Source organism: Acanthochromis polyacanthus, chromosome 16 (genome assembly GCF_021347895.1).
Source record: "Acanthochromis polyacanthus isolate Apoly-LR-REF ecotype Palm Island chromosome 16, KAUST_Apoly_ChrSc, whole genome shotgun sequence".
Taxonomy (NCBI): Eukaryota; Metazoa; Chordata; class Actinopteri; family Pomacentridae; genus Acanthochromis; species Acanthochromis polyacanthus.
Window position 1 is genome coordinate 18,773,883 of NC_067128.1, and position 18,995 is coordinate 18,792,877.

At 39.4% G+C, this 18,995-nt stretch overlaps 2 protein-coding genes across 3 annotated transcripts in view; both read left to right on the forward strand.

Annotated features, from left to right (window-relative positions):
• Positions 1–18,995, forward strand: part of LOC110945556 (moronecidin-like) — a 307,687-nt gene that overhangs the window by 58,440 nt on the left and 230,252 nt on the right. The gene's annotated exons all lie outside the window — the stretch shown is intronic.
• Positions 3–15,161, forward strand: gnpat (glyceronephosphate O-acyltransferase). Of its 2 annotated transcripts, none has more exons than XM_022204145.2 (17): positions 3–188; positions 1,268–1,459; positions 2,063–2,239; positions 2,315–2,444; positions 2,817–2,944; positions 3,094–3,169; positions 5,517–5,668; positions 6,007–6,137; positions 6,911–7,161; positions 7,370–7,468; positions 7,978–8,154; positions 8,943–9,022; positions 9,132–9,272; positions 9,813–9,912; positions 10,015–10,108; positions 11,645–11,709; positions 11,817–15,161. In XM_022204145.2, exons 1-17 carry the CDS (start codon positions 165–167, stop codon positions 11,858–11,860), a joined length of 2,061 nt encoding a protein of 686 aa, XP_022059837.2. In that variant the 5' UTR covers positions 3–164; the 3' UTR covers positions 11,861–15,161. The 2 variants fall into 2 exon arrangements, with proteins under 2 accessions (XP_022059837.2, XP_022059838.2); XM_022204146.2 differs by having other exon boundaries at positions 7,981–8,154.

An 18,995-nucleotide genomic window follows, 5' to 3' on the forward strand; every position in this document is an offset into this window, starting at 1 on the left:
CAGATCCGGAAAATGCCACGGAAATACCACTTCACACGCCCATGTGAACTTCTGTAGGTGCTGTCATCAACTACGAATGTTACAATAAGTTGGTAACCTTAGTATTCGTGCACGTATTACTTCTTTGAATGCAGCGTCCGAGTGTCTGCGCAGTGTGACAGAAAATGGCATCCGAAGCAGTTTATACGGTATGTATGCTTTTCTTGCCATCAGGCTAAGCTAACTTAGCTGTCAGCTGTGGCTCGATGCCCACTGCTACACATTTGATATTTCATTCAAACGGGTTAAAGCTTAATATTCTTGTGTGATAGCTTCGAAACATGGTCACTGTTGCAGTTGATGCAGAAAATACGTTTACATGCAGGGGAAAGAAGTTTAATGTTGGTGTAGCCGGAGCGAAAGAATAATATTGTATTGCTGGTGCCCCCCTCCAGGAGTTTTAGTCGTCGTGGTTCACACTGCTGTGCATTTTTGTTCTATTGCTGTGCATGTCTTTGTGCCCAATATGATCTAATTTAAACAAAACAAACAAAAAATGCTTTCCTGTTTTGAGTAGTAGGTTAGCTGAGGCCAAACCAGTGTTTCCCAATACTGAAAAAAAGTGTTTCCCAACACTTGTTCTCCTTCGATTCTGCTTTTCTGTTTTGGAAAACAATAGTCTCCTCAATGCAAAGCAGTATAGTTCATATGGCAGCTTCAGTCAGAGTTAATCTCTGTGTGCTTTGTGACACAATATAACCAAGTTTTGCAAAAGTATTGCCGTTATGTGCAATTTTGATAAACATGCACTGGACAATTTAATGTTTTCCATGAAAACTCAAACTTTTATTCATGCTAACATAATTGCACAAGGGTTTTCTAATCATCAATTAGCCTTTAAAGACCATTAGCTAACACAATGTAGCATTAGAACACAGGAGTGATGGTTGCTGGAAATGTTCCTCTGCACCCCTATGTAGATATTTAATTAAAAATCAGCTGTTTCAAGCTGGAATAGTCATTTATCACATTAACAATGTCTAGACCATGTTTCTGATTCATTTAATATTGTGTTCCTTGAAAAAAATGCTTTTTTATTAAAAATAAGGACATTTGTAAGTTACCCCAAACTTTTGAATGATAGTGTATCGTATCCAGCAGTGGCTTTAGTCATGGCTTTTGTCGTGTAGATTCTGGCAACAAAGTACAAAGCGTACAAAACAATAAGCAAATGAAGAATTTAGTTAAAGATTGTTTCTAATAGAGTGTGTTGCTTCCCTCTTAATAGCACAGAGATCCGATGCTGAAGAAAAGAGATGACTTTGAGGACATTTTGGAGGAGAGGAGGAACTCCAGTGACCTGAGATATGCCCTCAGATGTTACACTCCCGTTCTTTACAAAGAATTGACTCCCTGCAAAGCCAGCGAGCTGAAGAGCATGGTGCTTCAGTCTGATCAGCTGCATTATGTCATCAGTCAGGTAAATTAGTCGCCGTATATTAAGGGGACGTATTTGTTCAGTTTGTAAGTGCTCTCAAGATTACGCTGAGAAGCTGGCAGGTTAGTTAAGAACGATTTTCATGCAGTTTCTATTCTTTGATGTGTTTTTATTGTTGTCGAGACTCTGTGAATGAGGATTTCTGCATCAGCTTTCTTATAGTGTATTTGAATTTGTAAAAGCAGCTTCTTGCAGACTACAGTTTAACCTGCTCGCTATGAACTTGAAATGATAAGTCTCTGATTTACCTCCAAACTAATTCACTCTATTAGTATTAAGATTACTAGCAATAGCAATATTCAAGGGCAGAAATGAATACGTTTTACTACGGAATGTCAGGAAATACTTTCCTACTACATTTGGAAATATTAGCCTATTTTCTTAAAAGTGCACGTCACGCACTATTACATATACATAGGACAAAGTTGTAGTCTCTAAGATCGGAGACTGTCAGACAAATTGTGAGTAAGAGGGTTTTAAGCTGTAGTAGAACATACAGAAGTGCATTTAACAGATTTTTAAAAAACACAGAAACATTTTTTATTAAGATCCTTTCTGCTGGATATTTTATTTTGAATTGTCTAGGTTTGTAAAGAGACAGGTATGGCTGCAGATGAAGTCCAGGTGGAGGCAGCAGCCATCTTGGAGGAGATGGCCCACCGCCTACAGCTCAGCACGGTCCGCTTCTTCGCCTTCACTCTTAGCAAAGTCTTTAAAACCTTGTTCAGGAGCATCTGTGTCAATGAGGAGGGCATCCAGAGAGTGAGTACACAGACCAGCTGCACAGGAACACATGCAACCAAAGTCGCGCCTAACTTGTGTTCGCATTGTTTTTAGCTGCAACAGGCCATTCATGAGCACCCGGTTGTTCTCCTACCGAGTCACCGCAGTTACATGGATTTCCTGTTGATGTCATACATCCTGTACACCTACGACCTGGCTCTCCCTGTCATCGCTGCTGGCATGGGTAAGCAAAAGGAAGAGCAAGAGTGCGTTCCCCTTCTGAGTCAGTATTTTGTTAGTATCCACAATCATTCATGGTGCTACCATGAATCTCTGCATGCTTTCCACTCATGCAGCCCCATGTCATGACACTCCCACCTCTGTGCTAATCAATGTCAGGATTATGCATTCACTGTGGTAGTCACAAGTGTGTGTTTACTGAGCGACCAATTCTTTAGGTAGACATGTGCAATGATATTCTGTTGTCTTAGAGAGAGATCATTAAAATTTCATTGTATGTTTTGAAGATGTACTTAAGCAGGTGGGGTCAATGGAAATTAGAAATTCTCTCCACTCAGTATTTGCTCATATACTTACTGCTATTGTTTACTTGCAGACTTCATGTCGATGAAGTTTGTTGGCGAGATGCTGCGGATGTCTGGAGCTTTCTTTATCAGAAGGTCGTTTGGTGGAGACAAACTATACTGGGCTGTGTTCTCAGAGTATGTCAAGACTATCCTCAAGGTGAAGATACTGTTTGCTCTGACTGTTATCAGGGAGTGTTCTCTGAATCGGTAGTTGTGATATTTTTGTGAACTTTTTGTTCCTTCATATGATGCAGTGTTTTATACAATTCATGAAAAGACTTCCTTTGCATTTTTTTTTCACTCTAGAATGGATTTGCACCGGTTGAGTTTTTCCTGGAAGGAACCAGAAGCCGAACGTGCAAGTCTTTGACTCCAAAGTTAGGTAAGGCGCAAGACCAAGTACTTTAAAACACTCCCATTCTTTTTATTTAAAAACAAATTCTTTTGCATTTAAATGCGTCCGTCACAGCTTTGTAGGCAGATACTGTGTTCTACATAGCTTCTTTGTGAGTGCTATTAAAACATATGGTCAAAGAGAGTGAGTATGGCAGTACACAGAGTCTCTGAACGGCAAACACAACCCATCATCTGTGTATGTTGGAATATCAAAGCATTTCCCTGGCATATCGTATGTCGATGACTGAACAGCCAACAGACCTATTGTAAAGCAAAGTCTAAAAATGATATTTCCCAGTGGATCTGTTCGCTAACTAAACATTTTCCTAATGAGTTCATGGTGTCAATCACGAGCTTTAAGACCTTTTGAATATAGTGTAGCATTCTATAGAGTAAATTATGGTCCATTTTAGAGGGGAATACCAGCAGACAATAAAGCAGGGTATATTGTAGGTAGTGCTTACTTTGTGATTGGAAAGTTGCCAACGTGTCGCCATATGTAGTCTTCTAGTTCTTAGTTAGATCTACCTGTTGTTATCTAGATACCATTAGATACCATATCTGTTGTCTGCTTGTTATATTCACTTTCAAAAGAAAAAATGGAACAGCCAAACATCCAGAGTTTAGGCTTCAAAATAGTAGTTCACAAATCTGTAGGTCCCATAACCTGGCATTAAAAGCACCCCAGTGGTAAACAAGAAAATCACTCAGAGAACGCAGTACTCCGCCAAGGCTGCTCAGTCGTTGTATGATTTCCAACAGCTGAATTTTTGAAAAAATTTTCAGAAATCACAGCAACATTGAATGCGACTACAAACAAAATAATTACCGTGGGCTGAGCACAGGCATGTGTTATGCATGGATACTGAATCACGTGACCTCAATATGTGGCGGGCAGTGGTAACTGATGGGACGCAGAAACACCCCCACAATTTAATCAGTTGTTCCTTGCGTAATTTCTGACAGATAAGTCCGCAGTGGTCAGTTTTTAATCGGAGCGCAATCATGTGATCATCAACAGGCAGCTGATGTAGTGTTCACTTGTTGTCATAGTTACATTGATGCCGTGCTGCTATCTCGCAATGATACAGAAATCTTTAACAAATCCATGGATCCAGACTTTAAACCGCACCACTGCCAAAATCTAATCAGTTGGTCCCTGTCTCATTTCTAACATTCCCTGAAAATTTCATCCAAATCCGTTACTCCGTTTTTGAGTAATGTTGCGCACAGACAGACAGACAGACAGACAGACAGAGCAACGGTGATTCCTTGGCAGAGTAATTATTAGAGATTAAGAGGCTTGGATGACATTTCTTTGGAAAACTGGAGAAATTAAGACAATAGAATTTCTATTTGTTACTGCTACATGATAACACATTCTTGGACATTTTATCACACCAACTCCATCTCTAAGTCATCTCTGATACACACACACACCCTGCTCTAAATGACGACAAAGAACAAGTCGGCATTCAAAAGTGTGCTTGTACTTGCTGATGGTGCTTTTTGTCGCACGTCTAGCAAGCCTTTTGCATATAAAAGTGAAAATGGGATAAATGTGTGGAAACATCCCATCTACGTTCATGACATACAGGCAGAGACATGCACAGTTTGACCACTCGGCTCGTAGTTTATCTCTTCTTGCTCCAAGTGTGTTAAATATGCAGCAGCCCATAGCTCACACACACAGTTAACTAAATGATATCAATATGGATTAATCATTAGAAGTGACCATTAGATAGCTGATTTAGCTGTGGGTGTTTTTTATAAACTCAATCTGAATTGGTGAGAACATCATCCTCACTGTCATTCAGAAATTCAGTTTCAGTTTCAGAACACTCAGAGGAGGATTTGGAGTGATTTGGAGGCTGCAGGCAAACTCTGGTGCATTATTTTCACTCTTTTTCGAACTGAATGTTGGTGTTAGTGGTAGAAGAAATACTGTTTTTGTTATGTAAAATTATTGCTACAACACAGTAAAAAGTAGTGTCAAATAAATAGTCCTGCATTCATTTTTTTTTCTTAACCACGAAGAATGAAAGAGAATTGAACAAAGGGAGAAAATAAAGTAATAATTCTGTTCCTGATTTGCCTCTTTAAAAATAACTAAAGGACTAATAGGAATCTCATTAAAGTACCAGGTTGACTGGCAGTAGTAGTAGCTTAGTAGGTAGTGGGAGTATTTTTTAAGTATACCTAAATTAATGGATGACATCACAGTGGCTGCACCCATCTGTAACAGTCTGTGGATGCCATCTGTTTTAATGGTTATTACAATATGTAGTAGATATATTTCTGACAGTCGTCCTCTTCTTTGTGTCCTCCTGTAGGTCTGTTAAATATCGTGATGGATCCATTCCTTAAAGGAGAAGTGTTTGATATTAGTTTGGTCCCCGTCAGCATCACCTATGAGAGGGTCCTGGAGGAGGCGCTCTATGCCAGAGAACTGCTGGGTGTACCAAAGCCGAAGGAGTCCACTTCGGTAAGCTAGTTAAACACTGATTGGTTTATATAGTGTGATTTGAAGACCAGTCACTTGAAGTGATAAAGAAAATCTTGGCACTTGAAGCTTTTTGCAAGAAGTAATTTAGTTAGGAAGTGTAAACCAAATTATAACTGTAGTGAACAGAATTGATTTTAGTGTTTTTGATGGACTTAGTTTTCCAAACTACAGCTTCTATACGCAAGATTAAAGACATAACATAGTAGAATTAGTTGTAAACAAAAAAGTGACATTGAGACACATTTGTCTTTGATTTATTGTCTGAGAGATTGTATTGATTTTTTTGTGAATCATTCCATGTACTATCTCCTTGCTAGGGTTTGTTTAAAGCCAGAAAGGTCCTCAGTGAAGACTACGGCAGTATCCACGTGTACTTTGGTCAACCTGTGTCTGTCAGAAGTTTAGCTCAGAAAAGAGTGGACCGCTGCCAGTTCAACCTGATACCAAGGTAGGATGAGCTACCATTAACCCTTTCCACCTGAGAGGTACCAACACATACACCAGACTGTGTCTCTTATTAAAATGTAAAATAGAGTAAAATGTTGAAGTTGCATTTCAAGAGGGTCACACTCATTGAGGAGTTTAGTCACAATCATAACGCACAGTCTTGATTAGGCAACGTAAAACTGTCAGTATTTGTTTGTGTTTTTCAGATCCTGTTCTGTCCTAGTGATAAGAATAATGACACTCATTATATTTTACGTGTTTCCCAAATGGGTCCTATCCATAGAGCTCATTTTGACCATTGCACTGCAACTTTTTTTTATCTTTTTTTTAATCTGCATTTTAATTTCTTTGTTTTCTAATCATAAAATTTCATGTTGATTTTATTGCTTAAATTAGGTTTTATTTCTGTGATTTTAATGTATGTTTGAATGTCTACATTTTAAATCATCATTAAAAGTAGTCTAGGAGCTACATTACATTTTTTTTGCTTGAATGCTCACTAAAATATTTAGTTTTGCACTGATTTTGTGGCCATCAACACGTTCGCATGACATGGATTTCAGCTTCTCCCAACCTCTTTTAATTTTCATCCGGTTTGTTTGGGGTTCACCTTCCCAAAGCATCTTTGATCGGTCTCCTACTTGGTTGGATGCATTTTTACTTTGGGTCTGTTAACCCAATAAATCAGTGGTCATTTTCTTTTACGAATACAGATGTTACAGATGCAGGTGGTACTTCAGTAACATGTTCTGGTTTTGCACTTTCCATTTCCAGACACATCCCCAGAAAGCCCGGTGCGGACATCCACAGCTTTGTGAACGATTCGGCCTACAGGCTGGTGCGGGCCCAGGAGGAGAACATGGTCCTAAAGCCGTGGGTTCTTGTAGTCTCCCTGCTGCTCCAGAACCACCACCAGAACCAGGTGGCAGGGCAGAAGCAGGGGATGGCACTGGATGAGCTGACTGAACAAGCTGTGTGGCTCAGGGACCTCTCCAGGCAGTATGGAGCCTTCCTCCACTGGCCCGGTACAGTACAAGCCCAGTCCTCTTTTAAAACTCCGTTAAAAATCAACCATGGTGTCAACTGCTGGTGCTTTATTTGACGTAGATAATGTGCAGTAATGAGTGTGATAAACAGCTCTGGAGCCTTTTTATCCTGTTTCTTCTGTAGTGGGAGATGCAACTTTTGTCCTCCTTCTTTTCCTCATCTAGTAATTTTCTTCTTCTTCTCTAGACCATGTTTCTCCTTCTGAGGTCGTTTCCTCCAGTCTTTCTCTTCACCGAGGTTTGGTGAGGATCTCTGAGGGATGGGTCCAGCTGGCATCGGAACAAGGTTTGTGTTCATGTTTGTTTCATAGCCTCAATTTCTGTTTGTCCTTGATCTTTTTTTAATGACTTGTATTATCAGCACAGGCATCCAGCTGTCACAAGAGGAGCAACACATAGTTTAGTGGGAAAATACTGTTAATTACTGACTGACAGTTTAAATCCAGTAGGTTTAGAAAGTGTTTAAAATGAAGGTAAACAAGCAGATATGGCATTCAGTCAACAAAGGAACAACTGCGAGCGACTGAGCTTCGCTGTTCATGGTAATTTAGGCTTCTTTTCACCACAATTACCGTTTTTATTATCCCTCAGCTCCATTTCAGCAGCCTTAAAATCAACTCTTGAGACATGTACACTAATTCAGTCTGAAAGAAGGCAATATGGATTTAAAAAAAAAAATGATTTGTTACAGCTTCTCTTTGCTCAGGAATAAAAAGTGTTCCATACCTGCAAAATACACCAAAATGATCGACAGTAATTGAAGCTGGTAAGCGAATGCAAGAAAATGTCTTGAAGCAGGAGGACAGACTGGACCAGGAGAGCCTCGCAGCGCTGTTCCTCCAGAAGAGGAGCTCTTGAACCAGGCTGTCATCACACTTTCCTGCGCCTCCTACAGGAATCAGGCCCTGCACATCTTCCTCCGACCGGCCCTGCTCGCCTCCGCCATCCACACTGCCTCCTCCAGCAACAAACGTAAGACTGACTGTCCTCCGCTGCTCTCTGCCTCTTCAGTCATTATAGTGTAGTTAGCAAGATGGATGAAGTCACTAGAAGCAGGTTTTCCTGTTTTAGATTCACATCTTTCAACTAGCGCAGGGGCATTTCAAAATACGAATGTTTGGAACGGGCTTGTGAAGCCTGTCACTGCAGTCTTGGTGAAATATTCTGGGATGCTTTTGCTCTATGTGTTCTCGCAGCAGTTGTGCTGTGATCAGTTTGCAGTGCTTAGAGCACCACAGTGTTGGTCTCTGTCTCTGATATTCGACGCTGTAGTTGAGAGTTTGGAGATGCAGCTTTTTCTCAGGGGTACGTCAGGTTCAGAGAGGCCACAGACGTCTCTGTGATGTGCTGCTGTCGTACCTGATGATGTCATCCTGTCGATGAGTCACCGACTTCACGCTTGACACTGCATTGACTTAGGTCTCCAGTAATACACCCTCCAAGAATGAAATAGATGTGATGAACATGAAAAGTGAAAAGCAGACACACATGCAAAGACTTCTTTCTTTGTTAGTGGGGTATATTTTTTACGCTATGTAACTCAAAATGGGGACATAAGGTGGATTACTAGTGCAACTTTGAAAAGGGTGTGTTCAACCAGTTTAACACAAGAAATGAAAATACTAAAGCTTCTTCTTTTCCCCTCAGTGCTGTTATTTTTTGTACATATTCACACTAAAAGGCTGTTATTACAGAGATCTACAGGTACTAAATATTGAAATGCATGCTGTCCTACTTGTTATCATGTGTGTATTTTCCAGAGGAGGTCTACAACAGCTTCAGCTTCCTGAGAAACATGTTTTCCAATGAGTTCATCCTCTGCCCTGGAGCTACAGTGCAGGTGAGGAGAAACATTTTTAACCAGCTGCACTTGAAATAATGCGGACTGCATCATTGTATGGCCATTCTGATGTATGGTTCGTTGGTGTTTCTTGTTGCATGTCGTGTAGGACTTTGAGGAGGCCTGTTTCCTGCTGGTGAAGACCGGAGCTCTGCAGATCAACCAGCAGGAGTTTGTAGTAACCGAGAGAGGACACAGGACTCTGGCCTTCCTCACCAGCATTCTAGATCCCTTTTTACAAGGATACCAGGTGAATGAGACAACCACAGTGGAGTTTTAAACATTAGTCAGCTGTTTTGTATGCAACAGGGTCAATATGTCTGCTCCTGTATTTAGGCCTGGTGCATTCTGATAAATTTAGTTGGAATAAAACAGGACTCCCGCACAGATTATTCAAGCTCTGTAACTTTATTGATCTCAAGCTGTTAATTTGTAGTGTTGCCATTTTATCAGGACTGGGTAGATTTGAAATATTTGCTACATAAAATCCTATAAAATCTTTGTCTTGTTTAGTTTCATCTCATTTCCATCAAAAATCATTCAGTCTACATGCACTGTGTCATTAAGAATAAAAAATACACATCATTAATTGATTGTGGCACCAGTTTATTTTCCATGATTTATGTTACTGTTTTTATGTTATTTATGTCTTTGTGTTCTTACATAGACATACATTCAGTTCTAGGTAGTCATACAGCATCAGAACTGCTAAAGAAAGTTTACACAGATGTCCTCTAGAGGGAGCTCTAAGCTCATCGTCATACCTGCATGTTTGCATGTGTGGCTCCAGGTGGTGTGTAGGTTCCTGTGTGAAGACGCCACCGAGGCTCTGACAGAAAAACAGTTTGTTCCTGCTGTCCGGAAGTTCATCATCAAACACATTCTGACAGGTTTCTGCCTCTAAAAGATTCTCATTTGCATGTCGTTTCTGCCTCTACTGAGTGTACTGAACGCACTGAATGTGAGCTGTGTTGTAAATTTGTGTAATCCAGGTAGACTACGATACATTGAGGTGTTGTCGTCGGACCTCCAGAAGAACAGTCTGGCGGCTTTGCTGAGACTCGGAGCTGTGCGGAAACTCAAAGGGTATGTTGGTGTTTGTCATCCATGTTCCTCCGTGTGCTTTGATTGGCTGAGGCAAGAAACAGGCAAGCTGAAGAACTTTTTAAATCTATTGTTTTTGTTTTGCTTTTAGTTTCTCAGTAAGCATTAAAAGATGTTGCATTCATTTGTCATGAAAAGTCGTAACCTTGTAGTACATTAGTATCATGTAGGTTTGAATTATTTAGGCAAAAGTCCCAAATTTACTGTGATCCTTAAACTCTGGGTGCTTTTAACTCCTGTTACATTTTTTTGTCACTGTAAACTAATTTTGAACTGCAATATCATTCCCTCCACCACCTCATAGAAACAGTTGAACTATGACTAGAAGTAGAGAGAACATGGTGAAGCATAGCAAGGTTATAATGCCATTAGGGCCAAGTGCGTAATCCAGTTACTTGATTAATCTCCAGAATAATCGATAGAACACTCAATTACTAAAATAATCGATAGCTGCAGCCCTAAATGGCAGAAACCATGAAAAAGAAAAAGAACTAAAGTGAGTTGAATTTGCTTGATTACATATTTTACAACAATACTGGGGGAAAAATGTTGGCTCTGCATAACATAAGTAATTGACTGCTTACATTCCTGTTTAAATACGTCCTGCAGTTGAGCTGAAAAGTCACAGAATTTCTGTCGCATTACTGTTTGTCACATCTGACTCAACTGTGGTTTCACAAGTGCACCTAGGAGTACAGATTTTTTGTTGTTGTTGTTTTTACAGAATCTGTTGCAAGCTGTTTGTTTTTTGGCACATTTTTCAACGAGACGTAGAACATAGTCGTTTTGATGAAATCTGAGAATTTTAAGCTGACATTTGGTTAATTCTCCAGTGGAACAGCATATCACAGATGAGAATTTCAAGGCCTGTCAGAGTAGAAAATCCATCATATCTTTCTGTTTCTGGCTAATAAATAGTGTCATTTTGGCAATGTTGTGTAAGATAGTATGTTTTTCAAATCCATTACTGGGGTTTGTGATTCAGAGTGTTAAGGCACTTGACAGCCTGTAAAAAGGACAAAAAATACTAAATAAGGAAGACGGCTCAAGAGAAAGAGATCAAGAGTGTTGATTGTGAACCTGTTGAAATAAAAAAAAGGCTGCTGTTTATGCAAACAAGACAAAAGTAAGCCTTAAAGACATGCTTCATCAAAATGACCTAAATGTAATAATATAACCTTACTGACCTCTTGTGGCATCTAGCCAAGTAGAGTTTTGGTTTTATTAGCTTCAGTTGTGCGATATTCCTTCTTTTGATTTTTGTCCTCCACCCAATACGCTGTGCATGAATTTCATTTGTGGAACTCAGAAATAAAAAATGACATTTAAAGAATTCATCAGCAACATCTGTTCCAAGAAATGGGAGATAATCCAGAGAAAGCTCTGTTAAAATTATGACTGGAGCTACATTTTAATAAAGGAATAGTCCTTCTACAAGCTATTTCTCTGCACTGAGCTTGGAACGCTGTTTTTTGGGCTGAAAATAACTCCCTAATATGTTCACTATTCTTCCTTCAGAGGAGAGGAGCAGGGGACTTTAAAGGTCAACAAGGTGATGGTGAACTCATTGGAAGACACTCTAGGTAAGAAACAAGCTGTCAGCTGGTGCCTAAACACCCGGCAGGAAAACACATTGTTTCAGTTCTTGCCGGGCTTTTAAAAAACATCTCACTTTTGTCTGTTTGTCCAGGAGGAAAACTCCCCACTCAGAAAGCTGTCGTCGCTCGCCTCTAATTCGCTGACCTCATTAACCAAAGGGGACTGAGGACGGTCAGCGGCGTGGGCCGACGTCGCTCTGCTCTACACGGTACGGTCCGAGTGGGCTCAACTTACCACAAAGACGAGCTTTCTATGAGAGATGGAACAAAAGAGTTGCCATCTGGAGACAACTCGACCCCTTTTATTGAGGTTTTCTTTAATTTGACTGTCTCTCCTGCTCACCACTCTTTTCAAAAGGCATTTTGTCTTTCTCAGACTCTTCTCTTAAAAACCTTTATATAAACCTACATTAAAGCCGATAATGAGTGAAGCCTTTGAAGGTATACTGCTAAGCTCCTTTGGCTCATTCTGAATTACTGACCTTTTGCTATGAGCTGCCTTGTGAAAGCCTCCGAATGTGCCAACTCCACTCAGAACAGGGGCCATTTTCCATTAATGCATTTGATATGTATCCTCTAACACTCAGCTTGGCTTTTGTTTGTGTCCGTCTCAGTCTGCTCTTTTATCTGAGCTTCGTTTTGTCAGCGTTTGACATTAGTTGTTCGTCTGTCTTGTCTTTTTGGAGCACTTTAATGATTCATTTATGCAAAAAACGGTGTTAGTCTATATCTTAACTTTCTGTCTTCTAATTTTGCTTTGAGTTCGTATTTTAACGTTTGGTGAAAGTGATTTTCTTGTGCACTGTATAAGGTAAAGAGTTTTTATGTTTGAGTTGCCATAGACCCAAGAATAGTCTAAACCAGGTGCCACAGTTGGATTTAAAGCACCGTGGGTCAGCATTGCCACCCACCTTCAGGCATTTTGCCAACACTCCAAGCTACACGGACAAGCAGTACATTTGTTTACACGATGGATATAGTGCTGCAAGGATAATGTCAGTGTCATTAAGTTGCCAAACTTCATATGAATTGAAGTTACTGAAGCACTACCAGCGACGCCAAAGGAACACATTTTTGCTCACTCTTTGGGATAATTTGTCATGTTTTCAAGTTTAGAATAGTTACTGAAGTTGCTATATACTGTAAGTTACTGAGTTTTTTTTTTAAGTCTAAAAATATGAAAGGTTTTGCTATTATTTATATGGAAGAAAATGATTTACACTTGATATGTTTGCTATCAAAGAAAGGGCAAAATAAGGAAAACTATCAAAATGGAAACTCAGAGTTGCAGCGAATGCTGATAAAGTGTCACTGTAGGAGAGGAGTAGGTTTTTCAAAGGAACCATGCCAACAGATGCTTTTAACTCTCAGGATTATACACTTAGCTGACGTAGTGATGACAAGTGTGTGTGTGTGCTTTTTCAGACTTTCCAAATTAAAACTAGTTCAGTTTAGAAACCCTCCCATTGCAGTTATTTATTTGATAAAACTTGTCTGTGCACTCCTGTTACCTTGAAATCCCAACCCAGTGTCAGCAAAAGATTGAGGTTGTACCGAAACAGACGAGCTGCTTTGCAGGCAAAGAAATAACATTCCTGGTTGAGTTAAACCTTGAGGCAAAACAAGGCCAAACATCCACAAGTTCTCTGGCTTTATCACCTCAGGCCAAAGGTTTGGCGGGCTTTGATGAGATTGCCTCATTTTTGCTACAGATGCAGTAACTCAGTTTTGGTTCTAAGGTAGCATTTATTTGCATTCAAGCATGTATGATTTATGTCAATTTTAACTTTAAACCTTGTGCAGGAAATTTAGTTTTCAACTCTACATGAATATCTTGCAGTAGTTTCATACACTGATGGTCTATCAAGTGTAAAATTAAATTGATTTGAGTCCTAAGCAATGGAACCAACTGAAGGACCAGATTTCAGAATTTGATGATGCCGTTAAGAGAGTATGAGCATTCTTTTCAGTGTTATCTGTTGAACTAATTAAACATGTTGGCTGATTAGTTGTGTCAATGGGACAATATCTTTACCTTTTCAGCACCTTTCTGTTTGTTTTTCTGACTGATCCCAAATGTTGATTTGAAATATCCCTGAAACAAATGAGGTGCATGAGCTAATTTGGTCTTTTGAACCAACAACAAGAGAGCGGTTGATCTCACTGAGAGGTTGAGGGCTCTACGTGGGCTGATACGGTAGCGACCCATCAATCACAAGGTCACCCTGCCCTAAATAACTTGCCTCATAACTAGCTGCCTCATCATCAACTTTACTCTAAATCAGGGGTGTCAAGATCCGTTCCTGGAGGGCCACTATCCTGCATGTTTTAGATGTTTCCCTCTTCCAACGCACCTGATTCAAATGATCAGGCTCGTTATCAGGCTTCTGCTGAGCTTGATGATGAGCTGATCATTTGAATCAGGTGTGTTGGAAGAAGGAAACATCTAAAACACGCAGGATAGTGGCCCTCCAGGAACTGAGTTTGACACCCCTGCTCTAAATGTTACAACGTGATGTTAAATTTTAAAATTATGGTATTAGGAAAGGTCTTGAAAGTGGCATTTGTGACCTTAAACACACATGAAAACATTTACTGAGGTTACAAATCAAGTGAGAAGTCGGGGCATTTTGTCATAGACATCTATACATCAGACATTTGTAATCAGAACACTCACCCCCTGCTGGCTGTTAGAAGGAATGCAGGTTTAAGGCACTTTTTAAAAAAAATTATATTGGCCTAAAAGATCCTGACCTGCTATTTCAAAACTACTGTTGCTTCAGCTAAAAACAAACAAAAAAAACACAAAACCTACAAAGTCTCCCCCTCAAATCAGTTACTCTGTTGTTTATCCATCTATTCTTCCGATTTATCCACTTGATCCTCTGTTGGGTTGCGGCGGCTGGAGCCTTTCCGAGCTAACGGTGGGCAAAATAGTGTGCACCATGGAGAGAACACTGGAGTCACTCACAACCAATTTAGAACCACTAGTGAACCGACTACACCCACTATGAACTGTGGAAGAAAGCCAAAGGAGGTGCTGTGAAGTGGACCACTGAAATTTACCCTCCCTTTTAAAACTAGTCTAACCAGCCCTCAGCCTTTTTGCTTTCATTAGTGTCATTCGTCTATTACGAAATCTGTAAACTTTCAGTCTTCTTGGTTAACTCAACCACCAGCAAAGCAGCTCTGCAACAAAAAAATGTCTGTAGAACAACAATCTGTAAGTCAGCATGGCATCCAAAGTCTACATTGTGCTATATTTGTGGTTGTGTTTTTTTTTTGTTTCTCAAAATCTATTAAGGCTTTTCTATTATGTCCATATAATTGATTTATTTGTGTGTGGGTTGAACTATGCTTAAGTGTACCGCCTTTTAGTACTGAGTGTACTGGCTGGTGAATTACAAAAGCATGTCATTAAAGCATTTTGAAATACATTTCTCAGACCGAATTGTGACTGTTTTGTAGATGAAGTGGGTTGTAGGGTGTGGACTGATTAATATTCCCTTGTCATTGTGTAACATCCAGAGTTTGTTTGATAGTCAGTTCTCCTGTGGCTCAGACAGTTGAGAGAAACTCTTTGATCGTACCTGATTAAAACATGAAGTGATCATATTTTATCATGCTGATGTATTACACAAACTGACAGGGAAACTCTGAGCTTTATAAACTTTCAACTTGACATGTGCAGCTTTACTCTTTAGGCCATCAAGTGACCGGTGGCAAATTTTCTGAGCGGACTGTGCCACATCCAATCAATTTCAGCACACTACTCAATTATAAATGCTGAATCCTGAAATGTTTTAGTGTATCTTGGAAAATAAACATTTCCTGCGTAGAACTGAATTTCACATTAACCTGTTTAATTAAATGCATTCAATCATGCAACAAAAGAGAAAGAAATAACGCAACACTGTAATTTAAAGCTGTAAATAAAACCCCATCGTCCTCAGTTCTGAGGTGTGAATGGAGGTCCAAGAGGAGTAACTGTGAAGATAACCTAACTGGCCTAGAGGCAGAAAATTGAGTTCACATATCAGAAATGGATTGTGAAGCTAAACCATTAGGGGTTTCAGAAACAAATGGAAACACTTTAAACTCAATTCTGTATTTCTCTGGAAGCCTGTGCAAATGAGCCGGAACCAACATGATGTGCTGAATTTTCGTTGTACTCGTTTTAAAGTCTGGCAGCTGCATTGTGAACTCACTATAGTTGGTTGGGCTGTATCAACACCATAAACAGGCAGCCGTGAGCTAATAAACACATGGATGACCGTTTCCAGGTCCTTGTGAGATAAAATAGTTATCAGTTTCACAATGATTTGGAGTTTGCAAAATGTGACTCCTGTGTCATATATGTATATATGTTGACTCAGGAGTCCAGGAAAATATGAAGATTGCTGATTACATCGTGTTTATTGTCAGACAAAGGGTTGGCTGGGTGAAACAAATAGCAACTTCAATTTTATTTTCATTCAGTGAAAGGATTTATTTTTTCCATCCAACATTTAATGTCCTCAAAACAGAGAGACTAAAGAGACTCATCTATGAACAAGTGATGGCAGGTGTAACTGGAAGATAAAACTGTGTGTCATCAGCATAACATTGATAATAGATATCATCTTTAAAATGTATCCCCGAGGAGTCATGGATGGAGAACAAAAGAGGGGCCCTCAGATTGAGCCCTGAGGGACTTCACATGTAATGGGAATGGAAGATGATGAAAACAAATAAGATAACAGACTACTACAGCCATGAACAAAACTTTCCACATGCTTATAAAGACCATATCTGTCTTGAGTTTCCAGTGACTCCAACAACTTAGAATTTTCTATGATGGAGTCATTGAAACCCATGCATCTTTGTCACAAAAAGCAATGATGCATCTTGTTGTTGTTGTTTTTTTTTTTGTTTTTTTTTACATTTTTTAAAAATAGATTTATTAAAGGTTTTCTCTAAATTTGGCAAAATCTGTTGGGTCAAAAATATACATACACTGCCGTTCAAAAGTTTGGGGTCACTTAGAAAAGTCCTGACTTTGAAAGAAAAGCAGTTTTTTTTCAATGACGATAACATTTAATCATTTAGTTAATGAAAAATACAGTCTAGACATTGTTAAAGTGGGAAACAGCTGATTTTTTTAATGGAATATCTGCATAGGGGTACAGAGGAACATTTCCAGCAACCATCACTCCTGTGTTCTAATGCTACATTGTGTTAGCTAATGGTGTTTAAAAGCTAACTGATGATTAGAAAACTCTTGTGTAATCATGGTAGCACTTGAATGAAAGTGTGAGTTCTCATGGAAAACATGAAATTGTCTGGGTGACCCCAAACTTTTGAACGGTAGTGGATGTCAACTTTATCAGTTTCGATGATACAGAAAGCTTTGGTAATCACATTTTCTCATTGAAATGGTCTCTTTAATTCTTGTGAGTGATTATGATTGACTACAGCTGATGACTCCTCTGAGGCAATTTTAATTATGGAACATCTGACGCACTCATTCGACTTGGCAACAAACATTACAGTAGGAAATTCTGAGGAGCTCAGCACAGATCTGAGAAAGTAAATCATTGCCTTGAACAACTCTGTAAAAGAATAAATCAACATGGCAAGAAACCTTGCATATTTCTCTGGTGGCTTTTTGTTTAATTTTTTTCCCTCTTATCTCCTGGATCACAAATCACTTTCTTGATGAACTCAGGAATGTCCCTAACAATTTTCCTCTCCAGAGCCAGAGCACTAAGGCGTTCCTGTGGCATGGCATTGCTCAGGAAGGTCTTGATCCTCTTCAAACAGAGAAGCACCTCTCAGCCTCAGCTGCTATCATTGGGGTGGTGATGAGGATCTTGAGAAGACTGACGGTCTCTTTGAAAGTGCTCTAAAGGAAGAAAAGAAGGAGTCTCTTCCTGTGCAGAGCCCCATAACTCAGGGTACCAATCCGAATGTTTCAAGCTTGCTCATAAAACTGAAAAAGTTGGAGAGCTTGATTGACAACCCGCCTCTTCCCAAAAACTCTCTGGGGCTACAAAACACTAGTCCTGATGCCTTAAGAGAATGAAGTATAACATTAGTTCAGGCAGAGAGCCCTTGTTGGCTCATTGGTGAATGGTATGTTGCTCCCAGGTAACCATGTCATCCAATCATCTTAAAACACGAGTCCTAATCAGCCTTTTAAAAATGGCATCTATTACAGTGCGATTCTCTTAAGTCAATGCTGACTTCTGTGCAAGTCCCTCCACTAATACCATCCCTCCTCATATCATTAAAGCTCTCTCATTATCTCACTAAGCTCATGTTCATATTTCAGTAAAGTGTTTAAGGGATTAACTCCTCACAGAAATCTTGCTGCTGCTTGGATTCATTGAGAACTCCTTCAAACAGCAGAGCCATTTGCACTAAATTCTAAAATCGCTGTATTATTCAAGAAAAAACAACTGTACTTGAGATATTTCTGTGAGCTTTTGATGGTGATTTGTAGGTTAAATATAAGTAATTATGAAGAAACTCTAAGGGAATCCAAAGTTTAAGGATTTGGCCGCCAGAATCGTGAAATCAGTTTGAATATAAGCATTTACAACATTTAAAAGATTATTAGGTCATTCAAGGACAGTGCAAGAAGCCAAAGTGGCATGGTGAGCATGTTATCAAACACTTCCCTCTTTCTAAAATTCAGCAGAACTGCATCAGTGTTCATTGTTTTTAGCTGTGGTTTTGATTTATTAGCTATTTGGTAGCTTTGTCTGCTGTTTGGTGCTGGGTGCAGGTGGTAGACAGCTAAAACAGCTGTGTGCTGCATCTGGAAAAGAAGCCGCAGAAGCAATGAGGTTAAATGAAATCAATCAGTGCAGCTGTGGACTGTGAAACCAAAACAATGAGCTGGACAGAGTGACATGGCAATCAGAACATCATATTCAACATGATATGTACTTATTTCATTATTTTGTTAACACTGTGAACCCCAAAACTCACCCATTTATAGGAAAGGGGTGTTATCTTATATACATATTTGGAGTTTGTCTCATTTAAAAATCCCTAAAGGATGCACCATTGGCACTGGGTCATGTTAAAAAAAAAAGTTAAAAAAAAGTACTCTCACGTGACACAAGTGACTCAGCAGTGGCCAACAATCTTGTGATGAAAATTCAAATGATCTGCAGGTTGTGTTTAGAAAGAGCACAGAGGAACCAAGCATGAAAAGAAGTTACAGACATTATAGAGCAAAAATAAAACATGCTTAATAAATGAAATAAATGATGCAGCATTTT

Coding starts and splice junctions, on each gene's coding strand:
- gnpat (XM_022204145.2), top strand. CDS start 165: ATGGCATCCGAAGCAGTTTATACG. Junction 5,669..6,006: donor AGCCGAAGGAGTCCACTTCG/GTAAGCTAGTTA, acceptor TCTCCTTGCTAG/GGTTTGTTTAAAGCCAGAAA. Junction 7,162..7,369: donor AGCCTTCCTCCACTGGCCCG/GTACAGTACAAG, acceptor CTTCTTCTCTAG/ACCATGTTTCTCCTTCTGAG.